Genomic DNA, 27,704 nt, shown 5'->3' on the forward strand with positions numbered 1-27,704 from the left:
AATATTTCATGACTGTTTACATATTACATACATACATACTTCTCAATTTGACTTACAGCCTATACATACAATTTTCTTTGCTTTCCGGGTTCTTTCAATTTTCCCGGCTTTAAGTTCAACTCCACACAGGCCGCTAAATCGGTAAAAAACTGTATTAGGATACGATTATTAGTTTTATCTAGCACACGGATAACAAAATTATCCTCTATACTGAAGTACTTCAGTTATCAGCGGTTCTTCATGTGAAGATGATATATGCAAATGAATGTTCAAGAAATATGGAGTGATCCTTCATTTTTAAACAAGACCCGATTAAATTTCACTTACGATTCCTCCTACATAACGCTTTTCCTTTCTTCTTTCAAAGCCACAACAAATGGTTTCCGGGGGAAAATAGAACTTCCGCACTGATGAGAAAGTAAACTGAAACCCACACAGTTTCAAAAATAAGTGTAATGTAACATAATCGAAGCAGATGGAAACAAACAAAAATTACATAGTGAACATCTACTAGCAAGCTCACAACGGCGCGCATCCAGACATACACACACATTTAATAGTATTTCTGTAAAGCAAGCATCCAATTTCGATGATCGAACTTTCTGTTTTCTAGATTCCCCGAGGATAGAAATCAAGTCCATTAATCCTTCTTTCTCTTTTGTTGCACCTGGATCCATATGGAAAAAGAAAATCCCGATTTGACACGAACTCTTAGAACAATCAGAAGAACATTAAGAGTTTCATTTTTCCCATTACGTTCAGAGTTCTCCTACCCACTGCAAAACATGGACAATAATTTATCAACAAAGAGAACTGGATTGACCGAAAATTTTTGAAAGAGTGTTTTTATTATTTTAACAATAAGCATGACACAAATAAAACAAAATACATTTAATGTGCCGCAGTATAAGATACAGCCAGTGCTTCGCAAATCTTTTCTCTTTAAAATAATTGGGAATACAAATTCTTACCTGACAATATTATTACGATCATTTCCCCCCCCCTCCGTGAAATAACTGAAGGTGTCAGAATAGTAAATGAAGAAATTCTAAAAATTAATATCACTAAACCTAAAACTAAACCAAAACCATTTAAACACGAACAAATATTTATTTAACAAATAAACTTTCTGTATTATAAAATGATTCTTAAGAATGACATTAAAAAATTAGTAATTTTATATGCCTTCAAAACTAATGAGTAAAATTCTAAAATGAAACAGGTGACTTAAAATTTTTAAGATTTACACGACCCGTCGAATTTGCAATTGGCAAAGCATGTTTGCGGTGCCATCTGCATTTGTTCACTTCCTCTTTGAAGGTTTTATGTAGGTAACTGGCAATTAATTTACAGTAAAGAAGAAGATGGCTATTTGTTCAGCAGTGTCATCTGCATTTGTGCACTTCCCTCGCAGCTGACACAGAGAGGTGGTAACTGGCAATTAATTTATGGCAAAGCATAAGAAAGCTGTTTGCAAGGAGTGGCACCTACATATGTGTACTCTCATTAAACGAAACTGGCTCATTGGTACTTTTATTACAAGCTGGTAACAGACCTTAAATTTGCGGTAAAAAGAAAGCTGTTTGTCTTGGGATTCTGAACAGAGGAGTCCAACAGCGAAAAATAGTTGAAAATAACTTGGGTCCTTACCCGAGAGGTCTTCGAATAACCGCCTAAATGTGCAGTTTATTGCACCACAACACAGCACAGGAAGAATTTCTTGGTTTCTTACAGCTCTTACCTGCATGGAGGACTTGCTAAGGGAAAACTGAACTGCATTTACGTTATACAGAGAGAAAAGAAAAGCTCATGCAGTTTGTCCTTGACGTCTAAAACTTTCATTTATTCAGTCCCTTTCGCGAAGTCCACATTTAAATAGTTAAAGGTTTTTCCATTTTCTGCTTCACTTTCAAGGTTAATTTTTAAATCTTACTAAAGAATTACTAAATGCCAATTCAGATTCATGCAGTATTGTATTCAATGTATAGTGTTGTATGTATTATCTGGTTAATAAGTCATCTTATTTAAAATCTTAGCGAAAAGTCACGTTAAAAAGCAGCAGATGATCTCCCAATTAACGCGATTTTCTTTTGAGAATTGAACTCGGTAATAATTCGCAGTGCGTTTCTCAAAAATATAACAAGAAAAGACATTATACAGCTAAGCAATTTAGTTCCAAACACCGAAACGTAATCTGCATGCGACTATACTGCAAGCATGCGCCTATATCATGTGTAGTGACAATATTATGACATGCGACAGGCGATTATATAGACAGAGATGCGACTATATTACAACAGCAAAAGTAAAGCAAAGTCATAATGAATTTTTACGCATTGAAAAACCTAAAATTTATCTCTAAACATTTGTTATACATCCGCGATGGCCATGTATTACAAATGCAGTACAACTAAGCGATTTAGTTGTAATAATATAGTTAATAAATTTAGTTCCAAACAATACACTTCACCTAACAGGCGACTATACTACCATGTATAGTGATCACCATATGTATAGTGACTATATTATGACATGCGACTATATCACAACAGAAAAAATAAAGCAAAGTCATAACGAATTTTTATGCATCGAAAAAGCCTAAAAAATAGCCAATATCCTGTTAAACATCCGTGATGGCCATGTACTACAAGTGTGTCAACAACTGACATGATGAAACTAAACTGAAGAAGACAGCTTTCACGATTGCTACGGAGTCAAATTTACTTTCCTTTATAGAAAATAATTATAAAACATGAATAAAAGTATTTTATAAGTTTTAAATTATTTGGATATATGAGTAAGGCGCCCTTTATTATTTGAAAACTATTTTTCTATTTAAGATGAGGGGTTTCTTTTAACTGTGGAATACCCCCTTAATGTACGATAATCTCCAACATAGTAAAAAGCTAAGGTACTATTTTTATCTCATATTTATCAGTTTCGAAGTAATGACAATATTACCATTGATGTGTAGGTGATCTTGTTACAAAGACCAAATTAACACGCTTTTTAATAAATAAGAAAATCATAAATAAGCCCACAAATTTTGTATGTGTATGTAAGGTAAAAAATATATAAATAAAAATAAAATTCTAACTCTAAGTTGCAATAATCACTTAACTCTCCATTTTAAATGGTTATTTCTCCTCTGTGCGCTAAAAATAGCATCTACTTATCACAAATCTCTCTAAACTGCGTCATTCAAAATTAATTATCCTCACATGGTTCTTACATGCATTAATGAAGTAGTTCTTACTTATGCAACGCTTCAGCCAATAATAATTTCGAAATCGAAATTTAAAATTAACCAATCAGAATGAAACTGAACAACAACTAAATCAATCTGAGCCGGGTTTTCATCTAAGGCACATCATATTCTTGTTCTCGGTTCCTGGCCTGCCAGTATGTCGCCGTTTACCATTCTTTCATTAATTGTACAGTTATAACGATGTAAAATGGCCCAAATGTGATAAAGAACAGCGTTCAAATTACGCCCGTTACGCAGTGTAAGAATGCGCTTCTCAGGAATAAAAATGTATAATTTTGGCCACTAGGATCGTTAATATCTTTTATGCAACAAACTCCATTATTCCGAAAAAACATGTTCTCTTCTGCATTAAGGATGTCTGACTTATTAAATATATATACAGGGTGGCGCCGCATGCCTATAAATTGGAAAGTGGAAAAATTATTGTATTTTTAACTCATTTATTCCTTACTAATTGTTTTAATCAGCAGATATGCCCTGAGTAATCGATTTTAGATTCAGAAACTCAAAGCAAAATGAGCTGCGCCGCATCCTGTTTTTCTCTGCCCACTGCCCACTATAAAGAAGTCAGAGCATGCTGACGAACATAGCGCATTCAGTCGAAACAACAGGGACAAAAAGGACTTCTCACGTCCTCTCCCACTGTAGGCAAATTACAGCTACAAGAAGAGAATATTCATTGCTTACCATTGAATTTAGCGCGATTTATTATTATTTCTTACTCCGCCAGAGGCATTTTTTTTCGGTGAGGTTTATGTAACATTATATATTTAATTTCAAGCTGACTAATACTTATTTCTAAATGTCCTTTCGCATAAGAGTATTCTATTTACAGGACTAAATGTTTTCCAGAAATTTGACGCGCAGCTGAAAACGAAACAGATGCTTTTAAAGTGCAGGGTGACCAAAAGTACGTTAACATTTGAAAATTCAATAATTCAATGAATAAATACTGACACGCATGCTTAAAATGTCATGAGGTTTTACTGAAAGCAAAAAAGTTCTTAAAACGGCCAACAGATGGCGCTTCATATGAGAAAAAGCAATAATCAGCGTAACAATTGATTTTTAGCAAAAACTATGTTCTTTATAACAAATGTTCAACATAGCGGCCGCCATTCATCAACAATACCTGCAGTCGAAGGACAATGTTGTGAACAGTACTGTACAACATATCTGTAGGTATGGTGAGAAATTGACCTCGAATGTCTTTTATAGCATCTCTAATGAGGTAGGACGATCGCGGTAGACTTGCAATTTCAGAAACCCCACAACCAATAATTACACGGATTGAGATCTGGGAACCTGAGAGGCCCAGCATGACGGAAGCGGCGGCTCAGCACGTAATTCTCCTCAAACGATGTGTGCAAGACATCTTTCACACGTGTAGCAATATGGGGTGGAACCATGGAGGTAGGAAGTAAGATGGAGTCGCCCTAAACAAGTTTCTCCGTACCCTGCTCTGAAGCACCGGTGATCCCTACGTGGTGACCAAAACATTGGGTCATTTACCATTGAGTTCTATGGGATTTGACGCGTTCGGGTGTAAATATTTTGTAATTACGTCGCAAATATACATATAAATGTATATATTTTCTTTTTCTACAACACTTCAGAGTCCTAAGTATGTGAAAACAACATATTTTTAAACAACATTTCATTCTGAACGGAATTAAATGCTATACTTTTCACAGGACAGTTTTCTCAGAATGGTTTAATTTGAATGAAATATTTTCACAAGTTTTCGTTAATTACATTAGAAAAAAAAATTAAGGTAATTCGATTTTATTCGGTTAAGGTACAAAAATTAAGATCAAAGTTTATTGTATTATTAATATTAAAATTATGCATTATTTCTTTTCTATTTATAGAGCTTCTTCCTAAAATACTTTCTTAAATATGACATGATTTTTTGGCTTCTTTTAAATCGAAAAATGTAAGTCAATTTATAATTAATGCTCTATTCGGTTCATTTTAAATTAGAGAATTATTAGGAATTATCGCTAATTCCTAATAATTAAATAGGTATTAAATAGTATTTGACTTTCTCTGAACATTTCTGAAAGGGAATAAAATAAGTTTTTTTTTTCAAGTATTATTTAAAACTTGTAACTGAGTTATTATAAAATGTAAAGGGAATAATTCTTTTAATTATACTTATCAGATTTTTTTTTTTTTTTTTTTACCCTTCATTTCAACAATACATATTCCAAAACTCTTTATTACGTTCTTATGTGCGCATCTCATAGCATTTGCTTTACAATACCTTTTAACAGATTGCTTTCCAGTACGAACAATTCTTGCTTAAATAGTTTTATAACTTATTTGTCAACAGGATTTCAATTTATGTTTACAATTCAATATTAACGTTATTATATATTTAGATGACATTTATAATCATTATAAATTAGATACATTTAATCATTAGATTTCTTCACAGTACTTTCACAGTTGTTGATAAGTGAATAAATTCTTCATTTCAAATACATTTATAAATAATTTTAATGAATATTTAAGTATTTTGTCAAAGGCAGATACATGCTTTTTGCAAGCACATGCATAAATACCCATACATATTTCCTATTTATCATTTCCGGCATGTGCAAATCTTTAATTTCTGTGCATTCACTATATTTTTCGTGTAAAGTAATTTACACTAATTTAGCATACACTCGAAAGTTTTACATAAAAAAATATATATGAATATAATTTGAATGAAAATTATAAGTATTATTTTTAATACCCACTCACAGGTCAGTTTTTCTTTAAAATTCCTCCACGATGGCATCTCTCTCTTTAGGCAGATAGCCCTTGCATGCGTTACTCTATTTAATAAAAACTTAATCTGACCTATGTGCCTAATTACAAATATTTTAACATACATAATTTTATATTTACATTTAGCCATCAAGTTTCAAACTTTTCAAATCTTCTAGAAAATAAATTTTGGCAGATCTCTTTTAGCAATTTTCTTAAAATCTATATTTTTGTGGTGCAACAGCTTAGAATTTTATAAAACAAATTCATAATCAAAATCGCTGTTGTTAGTTATCGAAAAATAACCAAGATGGGATTTTTGCGTAAATGTCAGTAAACTATACAAATTGCTATTATCCATTACACTATGAATGTTTCTTTCATGCGAGAGTGTCCCTTTTTCGATTTCTATGGAACTATCGTGTGTCAAAATACTATCAGAATCTTGTCAAGCGAGCTTCTGAATGTAAACAAAGAACACCCCGCCTGGTGACCCAAGCTTCAAAGCAGTGCTTCACTTCTAGTGCGGAATGGCCCCTCCTCCCTTTCCTACCTCCATGGGTGGAACGCCAGCCTGCATAAAAGTCATACCTTCCAACATGTATTTATCAGCCAAACTAGGGATGATGCGATTCTGTAACATATTAGCACAGCACGCACCCGTCACACTGATAGTTTGAATAGCAGAACTACGCATTTCCTTGAAGGGGGAAAAAAAAAAAGAAAAGTCCGATCATGACTGATTTGATAAATCCATAGCACAGCGTGACCAACGCACGGAAGCGTGGATAGAAAAGTGACTGAGTCATAAAGGGACTGATTCCCTCTCTCAGAGCAGCTCATTTCATACATGATTCTCATGCGGCGTCACTGATATTTTGCTGCCCAGCGCCCTATGTTTGGCTTTTTCTTTTTCTTTCAATAAAACCCCATGCTATTTCAACCATGTGTGTCAATTTTTACCTGTCTACCTACATTATTCCGTGAATTATTGAATTTTCAAATGTTAAAGGGCTTTCGGATCATCATGTACGTAATTCAACAAATATATAGCTTTCCAAATTTTTGTTGAAAAAATATAAACATTACAGGCCTTGTTTTCTTTTAACAGGCATGCGCAGTAAACAAAAAGAGGGAAGTAGAAAACCTTTCCGGCACTTCAAAAGGTAAAAAAAAAATTAGCTGTTTAGTAGTCTATGATGTTAAAGAAAGGTTTTTGTTTGGGTCTTTTCAGTTCTTTTATAATGACAGACTATGTGCTTAGATTAAGTAAGAATTTAGCAATTTCATTGTGATATTAGTATTTTCTTAAGCACACATAAAAAAGTTTTGTTGTTATATGAGAATAAGTTCAGAACGCTCCACCCATGAGCAGTCTAGAAGAGAACTTTATATTCGAATCAGCAAATGAAAATACTCGCACCGCTTTATAAGGTTGCTGTAATAAATTTAATGAACTTTTAATTCGATTGATAAATTATAAAATTTCCTCAAAAAACAAAAGTTGTTGTTTAGAGATTTGATCAGTCTGCTGATACCACAACCAGGTAAAATTACATAAAATTGTTAAATCTAAATAAAAGGAAAAAAGTAAGTAGAACTATCCGTGGACATTTGATATTCTCCAAAATGATATAAAGTTCAGTTCAAAAGATTGTATGAATGTGCCATAGATGCAAAACGAGGATTTCTCAGTCTGTTTCAATCAAAACGAATAGTCAGCTAATATGCACTAGTAAAAGGATCTCTAACCCTAAAGGAATAGAATTTGCATTGAAAATTCCGAAGTACGTGTATTGAGGAATTATAATATATCCAAGCAGAAATACGAAAGCTCTTGGCTGACATAATAAGTCTGAATTTATCAACTTTCAAAAGAAAAAAAAACTTCTTCTTTTGAATAATCTTTCCGAAAATTTGTTGGTAAAATTTAATGCAAATTGGAATTTAAAACTAGTTCGTACTACGAAATATTTGAATTGGCTGTCCTTTTTAAGTAGAAAATGAACCTTTACATTGTCAATCCATTTTGATAAAAAAGCAGTCGAACTGGATTAAATTCTATATTTATTTATATTCTCATTTGTGGCCACAGTGCACTTGACACTCTAATCGTGCCTATTTACAGAACAATTTTGATAAGCGAAAAGAAGAGAGTGTCCCAGTAGTAATGCAGAGGAAGGAGGGAGGGAGTCAAGAAGTTATGGTTTACTATTACTTTGATTGGGCAAGAGATATCTGCATTGAGCGTTATATAAGATCGCATGATAAATTTGAATGACGCAGTTTAGACTTACAGCGCTATTTTTTAAATAGAGGGGTGAAGTCCCCAAATTAAATAAAAAATAAAAGAGGTTATAGCCAATTAAATTTAGAAGTTTGTTTTGATATTTTTTATCTTACACACACACACACACACACACACACACACACACACACACACACACACACATACATATATATAGTAAAAAGAAAATTCCTTCTTAAATAATTTAACAGTTATCCTTCAATATAAGTAAACTGCAATATCTGTTTTAACATAATTTAGTAGTTAATTTATTTTAGTACTCCGCAGTAGAATTTAGTAGTTATTTAGTATTCCGCAGCTTAGGTTATTTACTACTGCAAAGCATTTGAGGATTCTCATTCTTATGAGAGATATACTAAAGAAGGACTTTGTGAGTAAAACTGATTCATATTTCATAACATACATGAGGTAGAAAGAGTAAATAGAAAATTCCTCCTTAAATAATTTAACAGCTATCCTTCAATATAAGCAAACTTCAATATATGTTTTTAATATAATTTAGCAGTTATTTAGTACTCCGCAGCTTAGGTTATTTACCACTGCAAAGCATTTGAGGATTCTCGTTCTTATGAGAGATGTGCTAAAGAAGGACTTTGTGAGTAAAACTGAGTCATATTTCATAACATACACGAGGTAGAAGAAAACGCGGCTAGCTCTTTCTGTTGTTGAAACACAGCTCGTGTTTAGAGATCTTATTTATTCGAGCTATAATAATCTCTTCAAACTCGCAGAATGTGAAACGTGTATAAAGTAACTTTCATTTAAAATAAGTTTTACGGTTCTCAGTTAAAAACACGGCTAAGTAAATCGATATTTGTTTATGGTTTTTAAGTATAAAAACAAACAAAAAAGTAAACCTAAGTACAAATATATAACAAAAATTAAAAAAAATATTAAAACATTTACTGCTCTTAAAAAATAATTAGCTATTTTATCACCTTAAAAAGTGATACACTTTTACAAAAAACTGCAGTCCGAAACCTAGCTAAACTTTCTCAGGAACATTTCGGTAAAATCACTTTAAATAGGCTTAAGATAATACTCAAATACAAATCGACTATCTTCAATAGTTTTACAAAGCAAAACAGCCTCAGAAATCTAAGCGAACATAAGTCAGAAAGAGGAAGTAAAAAGCATTATCCTAAGAATAGATTTAGGATCTAGTTTCCTCAGATCTCTTCATGATTCTTGCTATATTCTTTACCTCCGGCCGACAAAGGTTTTTCGCATAATCATCACATTGCCTAAAGAGATTAAGCTTTCCGAGGCCTAATCCTGTTTGGGCTCACTAATGACCTGTGCAAACATCTTTCATAGCAAATAGGAAGAAGAAAAGAGGAAAAACAACGGTTAGAAAAGCTAATGTATCAGAAAGCTTAAAGCTCCAGAAATAAATGGAAAAACTAATTACAAAAGAATGCTTTTGCTAGTTATGCATAGTGTAATCAGTCAGTCACTAGGGAATTAATAACTTAACGACTGCTGAAAAAATTTAATCATTAGACCATACATATAAATATATACTGGAATAAGAATAAATTGTTCCTTTCTGTAGTCATTCAAAGATCATACGCAATTGCTTTGCACAGGTACATTTTAATCATTATAGTTAAAACGAAGTTTTCATCATTACGTAATTAATTAATCTTTTAGCCGATTCACTTTTGATAAGGTCACCTTCACATGAAACCTTTTCGTAATTTCTCGTTATCCAACTGAAATATATCTCGTTTTATTTCGCATTTTATTACAAATTTATAATTTTATATTAAACTTAAAAAACATTCTCTGCAGTCGTCTGTCTTGCACTATATGTATCTTAGGCATTTTGCAAAAAATTTGGGATTCATTTTTTTCTGCATTATACATATTTCGTATTTCAGAAGCCATAGCTTACCAAGGAATTTTATTAGTCTACAGTGAATTATGCTACTGTCCGCGTAAGTTACGCTTATTAATTATAAAAGCAAAATATTTGGAAACTCTCGTCTGAGGAAGGAGTGCCTGCCTTCGTGGATGAATTTCTAGGGAAAACTACTCGCATACAAGTCAAAAACTACGAAAACACTCATGTACGCAACCCGTCCCAATACTGGAAGCACAGCAAGGAACGAAATCAATAGTCCACTAACAACATAATGACTAGTTACTTTTGAAACTAGATATTATGTCGCGGGACTGTTATTTTGAACTGTATCATCTGTATGAGGTTCAGAATGAAATAGTCTGCACTAATTATCGCACTTGAGTGGATTTAACTACTGGTTGCTGTTGCAATTCAGAAAATCTGCTAATAATTTTAAAGGTTACTGTGCTAATTAATTATTCCTTCATCAGCCAGAATTCTGAAATTTTCATCTGACAATACATGTCTTTCATGTGATCTTAAGGGAAGGATGTTAGAGATGACAAAAATCACCCAAATCAGTAATTTAGACTTTTCAGTTAATAAGACTTCTAAAATAAAAACATTTTAAAGCAAAAATATATTATGAAAGATGCGAATTTATTTGCTTCCAAAATTACATTTGTTCCTTCCTTTACTACCCTTTAGCATCTCAGTTAGAAAATGAGTCTTGACTATATCAGAATGTTAGAAACCAACACCCTGCACAAAATACGGCCACCATGTAGCTATACAGGTATATCATATTTTCTTTTTTTCAAAGCATATTTCTTTTCTTTTTTTTTATATTTTCGCTTTCTCTATCATCTCATTTAACCAACTGGAAATGTTTTTCTACGTAAACTTTGTTAAAAAATGTTTTGCAGCAAGCATGTTTGCATTTAATCCAAGTTTCTTTATAAAATTTGCTCAATGTTTTTTTTTTTTTTCCTTGAAGTAAAGAGAAAACTTTTTGTCATTGTGTTCTGTTATTATAGCCAAGAGCATGTTACGATTAAAGCAGACAAAGGCGCTTTTTAAAGTTTTACGTATTATGGTACGGAACACTTTCAGTGAAGCAACTCAAAACTTTCCTGATTTAAAATTAATTAAAAAATTCATGATTTTTTAAAATATATCCGTAACTTTCACTTGCAGCATAAACACGATTCAGGCGGCTTTTCATGAGAAACGAACCTACAATGCACTTTGCCAATTAAATAACTAACTTGCACTATTTGTTAATCATAGCACTCATAATTAAGAAATTAAATATTATTACTCTAACTTCTTATGAATATACAATAAGATGTCGGAAACGTCCTAACATTAGCTTCAAAATTATAGATTTGAAAACTGGAACTTCGTTGTTTTACTCTTTTGTGGTATGCTGTGACATTTTTTAGTGAAGCATTTCAGTAATAAAAGGTATCAGTGTAAAGAAATATCTTCAAATCTAAGTAGAAGCAAATGTGAAAATAAGTAGGGCGATCAAACATGAACGAGCCTTTATTGGCTGAGCGTCAGGATGGGTATTTGTATGTGTTTAGGCAGTTGAAGACGTTATGTGGGATTGCCTAGAGTAAAGGAACCACACCAGCTGTCTTGTGTGCAATCCTAACACATCAGCAAATAAAACTTAAAATACGAATAAATCAGAAAATAAAAATCAGAAACTTAAAATAGGAAAATATTACTTACCCGACGCTCGGTCATTACGTAAAGGAATTCTTTATTTTTGTCAAACAACATATCCGGGCTAACAGATTTGCCTTCATCAATCTGTAGGTCGCTGTATTCAAACGCACTAGTCACTGATTCGACCACAGCCTGCAAGAGGAAACATGTACACGTGTTTACTAACATTGTAACAAATATTTTAAGAATTACGAAAAATACACTTTTAGCACATTAAATCTGTTTGCGTTTATTAACCAGTTATCACATTTTACCTTTACTGTCAGTTCTACTTTCGTTGGCTGCCACAAGGATGTAAATTAATTATGTATTAAGGTATAGCGTTTTTGAGTTCAAGAGAGAGTTTTCGGCTTGGTTCGTTACTAATTCTCGTGCAGTCTGTATTACTTGAAACGGCTTTAGCTTTGCTAGCCGTAAATGATCGTGGAAGTCGAAGGTTTAAGCCAAAGCTTGTAGGCGCGCTTTGTCTCGTAATTTTCATATTTTAATATTTAAATTGCATTTTAGTTTTGTTTCTATTATTTCCATAAGTTGGAGAGACAGTTTCTGTGATTACACAGATGGTTGTGTAACTGTTAGACTGACGATCTAATTAAAAGTTTTATTTTACACCTTCTTTTGTGTTGCAGTTACTTCACTTAGAGGTTAACTCGGGGAGAAAAGTCATCTCTCTGTTTTCACAGACTCAGAGATCAACTTTTAAAATATTTAGATTCTGTACAAATGTATCTAATCAAGCTTTTTTAAAATGATTATTTAAAAACATTGTTTTCAAGAAAGAGAAATAGCTATTGCATTAACTAAGAGTTTATTTTTGATAACAAGGTTATATTTACGTTAATCCCTTTCTGTATTTTTCATTTCTTCCATTAACATAATGCAAGTAATGCATGTAAAATAATGCTGAGTTTAACATAAGAAGCGAATATGTAACTGGAGAAAGAAAGAAAGCTGTGGCAGTCCTCCAGTAAGCTTTTTATCAATGTGACGCCCACCCATGACCAAACTGAGCTTTTGGTTAATGATTTTGTTTAGCGCAAAGAGCCGGAGATCATAGGAGCAGGAGAGGAGTTAATATGTTGCTGAAAGTTAACTTCTGTGTTAACCTTTTCCTACATTTTTAAAGTTGGAATTTTGATTAAAAAAAAGAGTAGGCAGTCTAAATAGGCCTAGAGGAGTACACGAGTAAAATTTTGTGAAGATAGCGCTTATCGTTTAATTCTGTGGGTGTGCCCAAAGTGGGCACCCTGACTGGATAGAGCTTCGAAAAGAGTGCTGAAACGAGCATTGTTGTCAATGAACTGACCGATGAGATGCGGAGAAACAAAGAATACAGACTCTCAGTTGTCCTAGATTATCGGTGAGCCCGCTCTGGGCACACCTAGGGTTCGCCGTTTGATTTTAAACAAGATTTCAAGGTAAAAATTTAAAACTAATATACAATAAGGAAATTAGCAACCAGCCAAAAAATAAATAGAAATTTCTTTTCAAACAATTTCTTTTATACCCTAAAAAAAATCTGGAAGATTTCTTTGAAAAATGAGGGTCTTAAAACTAAACATGGCTAAAATATATGGACTGGTTTGTGTTGAGCTGCCATCTACTATAAATAAAGAAGGTTCAGAGTAACCTATACATCTTTTTTTCATTCAATTTTTCTGTGCGTACAGAAGGAAATTTTTAGATGTGTCCAGACCGGACACACTGTGCCGCAAAGGGTTAACGTATTTAATATTTATTCTGTACTACGTATTTAAATTTCGGAGACTTGACTTGTTAATTGTAATTGTAGTGAGATAAGCCTTTGCTAAAACTTTCATTTAAGCTTACCCGATGTTTTGTTCGTGGTTTTGGGAGTTAACATTTCTATTAACTCCAAAGACAAAAATTCGTTTAAGTAAAGAAAAAAAAAGTTAAACAGGTGGTAGTTTAACAGCTAACTAGGCTTAACCTTACAAAATTTCCTTCTCTTTATTTCACTCTGAGAAACCAAACAAATAAAAGTATTTAAAAGAATGTACTGGGAATTAAGATACATTCTGAATTTCTCAATTATTCGCTTTTAAGTGTAAAGTTAAGAAAAGAAAGACTACACACGAAAATGCCGCGTAATTTCTTGAACTTGATGGAATACTGATGTAAAATAATCTTAATAGTAATAATGTAAAAGAGATCAAAACGCTACTGAAGATATTTTCTTCCGTTTATGACATAACGCTGGAGATAATTCTGATAATTTTCTGGTCAGTAGCGATAAATTGTGAATTTCTTTATCCCTTCCCCCAAAAAAAATTATATTAAATACCGAATCAGTGTTGAACATTTATGTTTCGGAGACCATTTTGATATGCAACGTACAAAGCTTCATCTGAATAAAGTTAACACCCATGACTTACAACTGCAGTTTATCTATACATCTCATACTAAGCTTCAGCTTGACGAAACAGATACAGTGAAATAGACCGAGAAGGATATGTTAACTATTATTTATCTCTATAATGATTTAATTTTATTCAACATAGAACAGCTGCTTGAAGGATATTTAATAATACTTGCATAACGTCGTTGTCATTTCTTTCAACATAAGCTTTTTCGTATTTTAAGATTTAAAACGAGCTTAAAAGATTTATAATATTTCGAAGATACGGTTTCGTTCAGAAATTCAATTGCACATTTAAACTTTCAGCGTATAAACGGGAAAACAGTATCAGATAAATACACCTTTGAACAACAGCTGCATTTGAATGCCGTGTGACAAGACGAACGTCAAGATTTCCGCCAACAACTGGTTCGTATTCACTGACAAAATTCCAGAGTTACAGAAAGCATATGCTACACATTTATGCGAAGTCACTCGGTTTAAGCGGAATGAGGGAATTGCGTTTGACGTGCATCGGACGGCGTAATATCCTCCTCATCAGTCATCCAAAATTGGACTCCGATTAACCGACGCCCGACTTGTGACGCGTGGCAGCTTTCCGCTGGAAGTGAAAACGGGCAGACATAACCGAATGGCCCTTAAAACTTTATTTGTTCCATAAATTTGCGAAGATAGCGCTCATGCTGGGATTCGCACTATGCTCTCATAGAATACCAAGTAGCGCAAGACTGGAGCGATGGGCAAAGATGCAGCAGCCATAAATAAATCCCAGGATATTCACGTGCCCTAGAGAAGTTAATGCCGATATATATTATCACAGTAATCCACCTAATGCAGGATTCTGAGGAAATGTAAGCGTACCAACATAAATTGCATCAAACAGCAGTTTAACACCTTTTATTTTTATCTCGCTACTAACATTTTCTTGACCATCGGAAAATGCTTGTATTCATTTAATGCTTTAAATCTTTCAAAAACGTGTGCCTTATGTTATAGAACATACGCTTTCCTAAGAAAGAGTCCAGAGTTTTTCGTACATGAATATATGGTCCAAAACTTAATTAATTTAATCACAAGGAACAGTTCTATTTTGCTTGCCACTGCCTCGTTTTACCATAAAATATTGATATTAAAAACATTCTTCCCGTATGCTATTTTGGATCAGTGTCAGCGCAATTTAGCTCGGATTTTCATGATATAGGTTCATTTTCCAGTAACAGCATGGCCGACGTCTTACGGTCCTTCTCACGAAACAACCTAATGATTCTCGAACTGAAAGGTGGTAAACGTCTCCTCCTTGAACTGACCAACTAGGCATTCGCGTTAAAAAGTAGATGGTTAGAAGAGATTAAGGAGCTTAGAGTTGTGGGTACGTGGGTGTGTTCCCATGTAATCTAGTGGTGTCGAAGCCAGCATATCCACGTAAGATCCCTTGGGTTCAATACCCAAAAAGACCACGGTTGAGTTTTCAAAATTCCTCCAAACGAAAAAGCTAATGACTAAAAATTTAAATTATACTTATAACTTTGTTTCCATCTTCGAGTGCTTAGTTCACCATCTCTGGAAATGAAACTGCGAACTCCATGAAATGTTGAATGATCAGCATCTAACAGATGAAATATTATAGTTTAGAATAGAGGTTTTCAACTCGTGGCCCGCTGAAGGCATTTTAGTGGACCCACATTTGAATCTGAAGAAAAATTGAAGAATTTTAAGAAATTTTGATTTTAAGAAAAATTGCCTTGTCAGCTTTTTGTAGTAAAATTTTTTTTTCTTATTCTTGATATTCAAAACATTTTATTGACATGCCTGATATTACTTGAGATAAAATTTTCTCAAAATGACGAATATTTCAAAGATTTCACTTTATCTTATGTAATTTTAAAAATACAAAATTTGACTACGCATAAAATCTCAATTCCATAAAAAGGGTAGACTCTTATCTCTAACAGGTTGGCAACAGATGTCAATCTTTCGTCAAAGGTTACCTTCAGCGTGACGTTCAAGGTGACGCATGAGTTTAGTGATGAAAAATGGTTGAGAGACTTTGCATTTCTTGTCGATATTACAGGTCATCTCAAGGGTTTGAACTACCACTTACTGGGAAAAGATCTACTTGTTCATAATCTTTATTGCTTTGTGAAACCTTTTGAGACAAAATTAATCCTGTGAGATAGTCAGTTGCTAAATAAGAATTCCACTCCCTTTCCAAAATTGACGGAATGTGTGAAGAACTCTACAACATAAAATTCAAATAATTATGTGCAATGCATTTCAAATTTGAAAGAGGAATTCGAAAGCAGAGGATTTTCGAGGTCTTGTTAATCACTCTTTCGGGGGGGGAGTGTATTTTCTCCCACCTTTCTGTATGCCTTCGCTGTGTAACGGTATCACACTTGGCGCGTATTCAAGATGTCCAGGTCCGAATCCCAGCGAAGGCACTGCACATTTTCTCAGAACTCCTGCTTCCAAATTAAGCTCCATCAGCGCTTATTCGAGAGGTCAAGGTTCGAGTCTCGGCAAGGGCATTGCTCAATTATCACGTCTGCAGCATCAAAATAACTTATTGACTCTACAGTATAAGCCACACATTGTTTTTCCAAAAAACAAACAAACAAAAAGCAGATGAAAATAGGCCTAGATATGCAAATGAATAGAAATAGGCACATACAAACATGTAGCAATAGAGCAGCGCGTATTTAACGATTGAGTATAAAATACATTGTTGTTTGGTAAATGTTACACAGATTGTACAAGTTTAATTGGGGTTGCAGGTCTTAGTGTCATGCTGTGGTACGGTATCAGCGACAGTGATACTAGTAGAGCAAGGGGTGCACTAGTGGTACCAACAATGACAGAGAATAAGAGGCGCTAAACTCCAAAAACATGTTCCTTTTGACCTTTTATAAAAATTTTGTATCAGTGTCTGACATTTACTGGTCATTTTAAGTTCTGAGCTGGAGATGTTTGTTCCAGCCAAACATCTCCAGACCACCCCAAAAAAGAATAGCATTTTGTGCTTTCTCCTGAACGTCGGTATCTTTTTCTAAAAATTAATTTTCTCCTGAATGCTTTAAAAAAATTAAGAGCAACTTTAATAACCTCGTAAAGTTGCTAACCTTTTGGTACATAAGGTATTTTCTCCCTTCTTTCCGCATGCCTTCATAGTGTAACTGGAAACACACCTGGGAGGTCGAGTTCCGGTAAGAGCATTTCAAGTTTTTCAGGTCTTTTGCTTCAAAAGCACTTAATGACTGTACAGGTGCATGGTAAAAGTTTAAGTGCATGATTGTCAAACTTTAAGCCCCAGACTTTAATTTGTAACTGCATTTTAATCTGTGTAAAGGTACGTCAAATTTAAAATTCATTACTGTTGCGCGTTCCTTGTACATTTGAAGTTAGTTCTGGTAACGTAATAACTCACCCAAAACAATCTGTATCTAGTCATGTACCAGTACAATGGGTACCTCTTTTTTAAAGAGCGACTGGGGTTTTTAGGAGACCCAATCGCCTAATCCTGGGTGGGGAGAAATCAGCATCCACCACCCTTTTAGTTCGGACGCCGCTGTAGAGACATCAGTATTTTTGGAACAAGAGATATTGAAAAATTAGCAACGCCTTCGCCGGGAATCGAACCACGGACCTCTGAAATACCGGCTCAGTGTGCTGACCACTACACTACGAAGGCGCGCTAGGAAAGCGGGAGAATAACCTTATAAACTGACGGCTGTTATGAAGAATGAATGTAATCACACAGAAATTCCTTGTATCCTAATTTATGTTCCTGTTATAAGAATGAAAAATTTACTAAAATTATTCCTTTTACGAAATTTACCCTTAATATTATTTTTAGAAAGTTAATATTATAGTTTGCTTCGCTTTAGTTATTCCGCAGTTTATTCATAACACAAACAAGTAACAGAATTATACACAATGCATATTCTTTAAATCGACACAAAGTATAAAAATAGAAATATTGAATAAATAAGCAACTTGAAAAAGATATTGTTTCGTTCGCACTATTGCTAACACAAAGACTGCGAATATTCGAAGACATATGCATTAGATTATACTCTCAAAGACATATGCATTTCATTTTAAACTGGAAAAGTAGAAGACGACATTGCTTATGTTCGGAAGAAAAAATAAATAAATAAAAGGTAATTAAAAACAAAATTTTAAAAAGTACCGGGGGGGGGGAGGCGAATTTACATGTGATGTTAAACTGTAACGAATTCCATCGTTTCTGCAGCAATCACGTGCTCTAATTCAGTGCTTCGTGTAGACAGTGAGTCACGACAAACATCACTAGCATGTGATTCATACAAGGATATTAACTGATGGTGAGAAATATGACTCAGGGTAAGGCAATGATGGTATTTGGACGACATGCATTAACACTATTTCATTTATGACTGCGATTCTTTTAGCATTAAAACTAGAAAACAGATGTTGTCGCTCAATATTTAGCAAAACAAGGACTAAAGAATTTTTTTTTATATTCCTTTGAGGATGTCATATCCACATATTTGTATATATTTTAAGGCTAGACACAGACATATAAGAGCAAAAATTTAAAAACAATTTTTAATGAAATTACGAAAGTATACGAAATAAATATTAACTTATCTAATAGAACTAGAAAACAATACTTTATGTAGAACTCCACGATTTTAGGTCTGAATGTATTGAAAACGGGATTTTTTATAATCAGTCATAAAGTACACGAGGTAAAGTGAAAATGACTTCTCTGGACCACCTTTTTTTTAACAAAATATGTACGTTCTTTACATATTTTTTAGATATGAAAAAATGCGAAAAATCTTAAAAGGTTTTGGAATAAAAAATGACATAAAATACATATTTTTAGATATGAAAATATTCTAATAAGTTATAAGTATTTCTCCCAATTCGCTACCGTTACACCACGTGGTGTAACGGTAGCACGTTGTGGCACCTTGTGGCGAAGGCGGTTGCAAATTTTTCATCTTTTCTGCTTCCAATTAACCTAATGACTCTACAAGTGGCGCCCGAACTAAAAAAGGGTTGTGGATGATGATTATCTGCCCCCAGGATTTGGCGACTAGGTCCCCTAAAACCCTAGTCGTCGTTTAAAAAGGGGAGTATATAAGGTATTTCTCCCACTTCCCTAGCGTACCTTCGTGGTGTAATGGTAGCACGCTGGGCCGGTATTCCAGAGGTCCGTGGTTCGATTCCCGGCAAAGGCGTTGCAAATTTTTCATCTTTTCTGCTTCCAATTAACCTAATGACTCTACAGAGTATATTTAAGTTTCTGGAATAAAAATAACAAAAATATTTGCATTTTAGATATGAAAAAATACATAAAAATCTGAAGATTTTGGAATAAAATGATAAAAAAAATCTTTGTTTTTAAGATTCTTTTCCTAAATCATACGAATACTCCCCATCTATCATACCTTTATAGTTAAATGTGTGATTTTCTTGACTGCTTTACAGGAAACTTTTTCATTACGTTTTTTAAAATAAGACTCTTTTTCTTCAACATCCACTTCTATTTTTATAATACATGAATCTCCATATTTAGTTCGAATTTTTGTCGGTAAGAACAGATTATATCTCCCAGGCTCTAACTCTTTCAAATTTAGAGTTTTAGGATAACTTCCGAAACTACTGAATTCTTCCATTTATTAGTAAAAATTTATGAAAGGCTTTTGTAAAATGAGGATTTAAAAATAATTTCACCAACAATATAAATTCTTTTGAATATCATACAAAATCCCTAACCCTTTCAGTTTAATACCTTCATTTTCTTCCTTTCCTATTCAATAATTTTTTGAAATTTTTCTCATAATACTTCTTTACAAGCATCTGAAAATATATTTTCATTCATTGTTTTTTTTGAAGTTTTTCCATGATAAATTTTGGTTTCTGTTTTCTTTTTACACTGGAGACAATGAATCAACGTTTTCTTATTTATATTAGGATTAAAAACCCATTCCCCGTTTTTACTTTTCCATTAATTAGTTTTTTTAAAGAAACTAACTAATTAATTTTTTTTAAAGCTATTGCTTGTTTTTCACCTAAAGGATAAAAACCACTTGTCGGACTTTCAATTTTATCTAAACCGTCTGAAAGTTTTTGATCTGCTATATGCCTTGCAATTAAACCTTTATTTTTATAATAATCTAAATCACGTTTTATTCCAAAAAACTTTTTTTGAAATATATAAAATATTTTTTAGACCTTTTCATATTTAAAAAGCACATATTTATTCCAAAAACTTAAGATCTTTGTGCATTTCTTTTATGTATAAAAAATATTTAAAAACACACACATTTTGTTAAAAAAGTTGAAGGTTTCAGGTTTCAGGAAAAGTGGTCTAGAAAGTTCATTTTGACTATCTTACACAAAAAAATGTAATAAAGGAGGAAAAAAGTGGGCATTTAATAAATGGCTTTGCACATTTACGAACATATGTCAGAAAAATTATTTTGGGTATAATAATGTTTTGAATTAACGGTATGTACGCGTCGTTGCATACGTCTGCGTTCAAGAGGAAAATTTTGAGCAATCACGTGAAAACTGATAGCAAGATTGACGAATATTTGATCCAAAAATAAGGAATAAAAAGGTCACACACTGGTAATAGTTTTACAAATTGTGCAACCCACAGTCGTTAAACAAATCAAAAGTTTAAAAAAAGAAAGAAAGACAGTGTGCTGTCTCATATGTAAGAATATAGTATAAGGTATTCCTCCCACCTTCTTAGTATGCCTTGTGGTGTAATGGTCAGCACGCTCGACGCGTATTCTAGAGGTCCGTGGTTCGAGTCCCGGCGAAGGCACTGCTCATTTTTCACCTCCCCTGCTTCGAAGTTAACTTATGTCTCTACAATATATATATATCCAGTTTTAATATTGTTTAAATTTCATTTTTAGAATTTTTTATGTATTAAATTAATAATATCATGCAAATGTTGTCACTAATAAGCATAAATTAACACAAAAATCCATCTTGAATTGAAGTTTGTTTCGAAGTTTTCTTAACTTCCCAACTCTATCGATTCAAAGGTTCACGGCTTCATCTTTTAAAATAAGGTGCTAAAGAAGCAAGTCACACAAACTGCGGTCTTATTTCTGCATAAAAAGGAATGTTTTGAAACTGGATTATGTTTAACACGCTAGTGTTCCTGCCGAAGGTCATAATAAAGCCTTCATAATGAACATCTAAAAGAAAAGCACGAAAACATTTACGCAGCTAACTCGTTCCAGGGGACTTGGATCCAGGTCGAATTACCAGAGTTCAGCGGTCTTATCCGCTCAGTCACTAGTAGACTTAGTTACAAAGATCATTGTAGCAACAGAAGCATCCAAATATATTTTGAGAGCAAAAATTGGAGGAATAGCTAAGAAAGGCAAGACAGATAATTTTTATGCAAAGAATACTGTAAACTTGTAAATCTTTCTAGCTTAAGCGATGAGTAACGGTAAAGAAAAACCGAAATTGCAATGTTTCGTTGGAAGCAAAGATTGAATCTCTCTCTTTAAGGTATTTCGAAACTTCACCAATATCTATAATTCTGAATTCAGAGCTTCATCTCATCCCCTGGTGTATGTGATAAAGGCTATAAAAGAGCTTAAAAAAAAACTTTCGGAGCAAGTTTATTGAACAAGGGCGACGAACTTCTTACTTGAAGGGTGAGAACAAAGAAAAAAAAATAAATAAAGAGAGAGAAACTGTATCAAAAGAGAAGAATAGCAATGTCCGGAAAGATGATCGTGAGGAGCTAGAGAGGGATTAACTATGTCGGCCCAGGGATTAGGATAGGTCCAGCGACGAAACGCTTTTATTTTGTCGACCGATTTCTTACAGAATGTCCGCTCTGTTCTCGCTCTCTCACTGCCTAGCAATACTGCCTGAAAACGGAACGTTATTGAGAATTAAGACACCGAAAGCGGGAACAACGGCGCAACATAGTAACTCCAAAATCCCCTGAAGATATTATAACAAACTAAAAATTTCCAAAAAAAAAAAGCACATTTACCATTGCCATGCAAGCATTTCTCCGTAGCAACTTTACTAATGCAAGGGAAGCCATCGTGAAAATTCTATTTGGGAAAAAAATATATATATAAATGCTTCTTTGTTATCTACAATTAAGTTATTTTCGGAGAATAATAAAGTTTCTACAAAGTTTGGGTAGGTACCTCTCAGATACTTTAACGAGTGTAACTGCACAAATGTAACTGCGTAACATTTTTAAATCATTCAAATATTATTATCTTTTACTATTTTTAAATCAAAAGATTGTCACAAATCGTATGTAGTATATTAAACTAACAATAAAAGCTTTTATGTTCAAAGTAGGAATTGCCAAGAATTTGGCCTTCATAGTGGACTTGAAACGAATATGAAATACGGAAAAATTAAAAGTTAATTTTGCAAGAAACGTGTGAACAGCATCAAAAATCGAGTTGAGAGTCGTGTATAATAACAGCTAACTTCTTAAAAAGGAGGATTAAAAAGGACGCCAAGATCCTGAATAAATTTGCACAGCTACCAAAGAAATGACTCATATTTTAGCTTCGTTCACAGTACTGTCAGAAGAAAAGTGTATAAGATGAACTGTACAAGGATGGAGTTTCAGCTTTTTCACGCCCCTAGTTGTTTAGCTAGTTAGTATCAAATAAGAAAACAAGTATGCAATATCCGGTAAGAGCAGCTACCTAAAAACGAGAAGAAAATTAAAAAAAGTGAGACCTGCTTAATCTCAAAGTGAAGTTCTGAACACGCACAGATGCAGTAGAGTTGCTACAGAAGACAACCAGTTTGCTAATATACCAGCGAAGAGAATTACAAAAGACGTTAATCAGATTTTTTAATAGATTGGCCTTTCGTTACGACGGCTTTTAAGTGTTCTCCGCTTAGAAACTACTGCCTCAAATGTCCATCTTTTTTATACGCTTAACTGGAGAAGCAGACAAGTAAAGGACTTCAAAATATGATGGTATAAAATCTCATTTGCATAAATATTTCGTACGCAAGCAGCAGAAACTCTTAACCTAATGAATGAAAATATTTGGGGCATTTCAGATAACACAGGAAAAGTATAACGAAGAAAATAAGATTGATTTGTGGTCTTTAATAAGGATAAGAAAGTAAATTTTAAGAAATCATGCTTAAAATTTTAAATACACTCCTCTGTGCAAACTCCATGAGATATTTAAATTTAAATCAAGCCTATCCGATAGATCCTGATTCCCACAAGACATTTTCAAGCAGAAAATAGAATATTTCAGTAGTTTAAACAGAAAATCTCTCCAAACAAATTAAAGATTTATCCCTCTGATGAGAAATTTTCTTGGGTTCTGTGTTATGCAGATGAGAGAAATCGGGATCAGATACGAAGCGAAGAAATTGGCTTAGTTCGCATCACCGAAAAAGTTTCAGAAGTCTTTAAACAGAAAAATTCCGTCTGCCCATTAAATTAATCTGATTTTTATTCTATCCTGAGTTATAAATTTCTTATTCGCATGCAGTATTATCACTGAGGAAGGGGGAAAAATCGTCATTTTTATCAAATGATTTGACTCTGAAAGAAGTTAGGTTCCGAGATTCTGTCCATTTCAGGGAAGAAAGTTTAGCAAAAGAAGAACGAATTCATAGTTTTTTCGATTTTATGCGATTAATTCAATTCGCATGGCACTGTGGGTAACTTTTAGTTGAAAGCAGAGTTAACTAGTTTGGACGGTTTAAGTAGCTGTCATATAGATGACGGAGAAACACGAGTTAAAAGGAGGAAAAAATAATTTATGGAAGGGAAGAGTTCTGATGTTGATAATACAATATTCCCCCTTCCCTCGGTTCCAAATTTTAGGAGAATGGCTTTGACACAAATACTAAATACTTTTCTTTCAATGACTTATAGAAATAGAAAATATCCATTTATTTTGAGAGGGAATCTGTTTTACGCGATCTATATTCGTAAAACAAATTTAAAGACTTTTACGGTTCTGATATTTCTGAATTTGAAATATTTTCATAATTACACAAAGTGTCTATAGTCATACAGACTTGCTAAACAATTATGCAGCATTACATTACATTTCCACAATGATTAATTAACAAAATAATTAATTATTACACGAGAAATGATTGCAAGATTTTAGCTTCAGTTTAATCAACTTATCAGGGCTAAGGAACCCAACTTTATTACGCCTGTACATAAACATATCAGTAGATTGCAGCTAGTACTTCTGAAACTGCAAGTAACAAAAAAACTTTTAATTTTTTAAACTATTTTTAGTAGCGTTTTTAGCTAGTTACAGTGTTACTTATTCTGTATTAGGTTTGGTTATTCAGCTTTAAATTATAGGGACAGCGAAAATTTGGCTGATACAGGAGAGAGGCTGGATAGAATGACAGAAGGAAGAGGACATTAAAGGTTCTCACATGCGAACGTAAAAACTTTATAGTTACCAATTTAAAACTATTGAAAGGTTAAAACAGTATTTTAAAAATTCCTGCCAGTTTTGTTCAAGAGTACAATTAATTCATTTTGTATATAGAAGAGGGGACCACTTTTTTATTAAATATTTTGAAACGTTAAAGAACAGTATTAAGTCTCGAGAAAGCATAAAGTAATAGACATAAAGTAATAGAAGTACTGCATGAAGCGCACACTCTTTCTTTCTTCTTTTTATCATAGTTATTTATAAACTTTGCACCAGAACTATGATTATCTTATTTAAAAATGAGGAAAATCCATCATTTTGAGGGATCAATACTTCTAGTATTAGCACACGATTTAAAGTTAAAAATATACATCAGTGTTAGGTAGTTACTGAAAAATTTTATTATTTATGAAAACATAAATAGCAAAATACAGCGATGTGCATTTATTATTTTATTATTAATCGCTTTGAAAATACACAGTGTAATACATTGCCATCAGTTATCTCATATGATACCTTTACATGAAATTTACATTTGAATCCTGTTTGTGCAATAGAAAAGGTATATTACACTTCGTAACTTTCGATTTCTTTTTAATATCGGGGATGCCTTTCTGATGAATGCTGCACAGTAAAGTTTAATATATGACGTAAAATAATGTCTGGAATATTGCTTTTCTGATATCAAAGTGATTTTTATATATTAATCATATTTGTTTACAAAATTTCCTTGCTAATCACTTAATTAGCACTTTTAAAAATGACTTCGAAAAATGTTTCACATAAAAAAAAATGGATGATCGACTATTGGTAATTTAGAGCATTAAATATACTTGAGATCCATATTATTTATTAAAAATGCCTTGAAGATTTATGACAAATAATGCAAAATACGAAATATTTACATATTTTATACATTCCATGGATTCGAATGCTCTGATCATATGCCATAAATTAAGAAAGCAACTGTCAAAAAGGACACAATTTTCTTTAAAAAATGACGTATGGTAGGTGTTTACGCCGACCAAAAATGTTAAACAGAATTCACAGCCTTTAGAGTGTGATTAAAATGATTTATTATACATTAATATATTTATAGACTACGAGGCAACAAATTTACAATATGTATACAACTACATGGCTAAAAATAGATACTAGCTAAAATACTTTGACCAAGTTTTTCAGGAAAGCAATTTGGATCACAAACACTAAATTAACACTAGTAAATAAATTAAAAATTTTAGATTTTAAGCACTAGTTCCATTCCTAAGAAATGCTCCAATGTATTGCCACGGTCAGCTAGTTAACTGAATTAATTAAAATCAGAATTTTACTAAACAGAAATCTCACAGCTTAACAGAACTTCTATTTCTTTCATTTACTCCGAAATATATATTTCCTTTACTCTAGAAAGCAGAACATTAATGGGAGAAAAATGAAGGTAAAAAAATAAAAATTGGCTAAATTTATAATACAACAGTTTCAGATATAAAACATTAGGATGAGGAATCAATCACAATTTTTACCTTCTAAATTCTGATGGGGACAAGAAAGATGGGCACAATCACCAGCCATCGATATTTATAAAATTCCTCTCTTAAAAATATAAAGTTCTACCTATTCTGAGCCACATGCTGCTGTCGTTAATAATTTAAGAGAAATTTTAAAAATGCACGGGGTAGCAAGAAAGATTTCTTACGCAGGACGCGATGATTTTTCATATCGCCAACAGATGGCGTTACGTACGCATCGTTCTGCAGCTAAGCTTCAGATGTAGCAGTTTAATCGGAAACTAAATTCAGAAACGAAATCATTGTTAAAAAGTATATATCCCTGAAATAGAATTTTACAAATTCTCGAATTGATAATAACAAAACCAAATTCTCTCCTTAAGATTAAATAACAATAATAAGTATTTAAATTCCTTTATATCACTAATTATTTATTTTTTAAGTTAGTAGCAAATACAGCAGTTTCGCCCCTTTTTTAACATTACTTTGCAATTTATAAATGAGGAATCCATGCTCATAAAGTGCAGAGAAAATTAGCAATTTCAGCACACATAATTTTCATGAACTTTATAAAAACCGGAAAGTAGAAAGGTAGGGGAGCATCCCCCCCCCAAAGTGACGGAATTGACATTCCGAGCGCGTAGCCTAATTGAATAGAAAAGCTTTTCAACCTTTATGACAGCAATCAAAATCCCCAACAGGGGCCCCTGTATATTGTGCTTCACCGCGTGGCCATGCACCACGCAGTGAAACATACAAACCTACTCCTTGCAAACGCCACTTCTCGCAAGCCAATTCTGGGGTGAACTGGGTCCCCTCTTTTCTCTTTATGAAAGCCAAACAGGGGCTTTCACTCCAATGCAGAAAGCTCGTGCTGCTCTTTTATTCGCATTAATATCTTTTGAAAAATGTGAAAAAAATCTCACCACTGATTGGTATTTGAGACCTAATATTTAGCTGTAAGTATTAAATAGGTGTGAGTGTGATGTAACAAATATCCTTAATAAATAATAATGAATTATCCTTCAGCTTTTTTTTTTTTTCTTTTCAAATTAATGTTAATGCCGAAAAGTTTAAGAAAGCCATTATGAAATCGCATAATGAATTATTATAGTATCCCCCTTCATTTGCATGAGCTAAGCAGAAATCTATCGAAAAGATATATGTGGATGTAATATGAAAGGGTGACTTGCTAATAAAAGGAAAAAGAAGGATTACATGCTCATTAGAGCAAAAGAAACAGTAAATTAAGTAATAACTAGTTTTTCATTTTGCTCGAAGTTAGATAGCTTCAGAAAAGACTCTTGCTCAATTCTAAACACAAACAGGTTCGGAAAACACATTCGCTAATCTCTAGATATGCAAACTTTATCTCATTTTGGTAATCAAAAAAATGGAGAGAGGATAAGTAAAAAATAAAGAAAAAAATACTTTGCTCTGCATTAGGTGGAACAAGGAAAA

At 33.1% G+C, this 27,704-nt stretch overlaps 1 protein-coding gene across 7 annotated transcripts in view; it reads right to left on the reverse strand.

Annotated features, from left to right (window-relative positions):
* LOC118186067 (plexin-A2-like) overlaps positions 1 to 27,704 on the reverse strand; it is a 1,141,010-nt gene that overhangs the window by 161,957 nt on the left and 951,349 nt on the right. For all 7 annotated transcript variants that reach the window (XM_085809149.1, XM_085809147.1, XM_085809148.1 and 4 more), the window contains one exon: positions 11,920 to 12,048. In XM_085809149.1, coding sequence (XP_085665275.1) covers positions 11,920 to 12,048 — 129 coding nt within the window. The remainder of the gene's footprint in view (positions 1 to 11,919; positions 12,049 to 27,704) is intronic.

The sequence above is a fragment of the Stegodyphus dumicola genome, chromosome X2 (genome assembly GCF_044657685.1).
Source record: "Stegodyphus dumicola isolate Sdum_Otavi_A_Nest chromosome X2, ASM4465768v1".
In the NCBI taxonomy this organism is placed as follows: Eukaryota; Metazoa; Arthropoda; class Arachnida; order Araneae; family Eresidae; genus Stegodyphus; species Stegodyphus dumicola.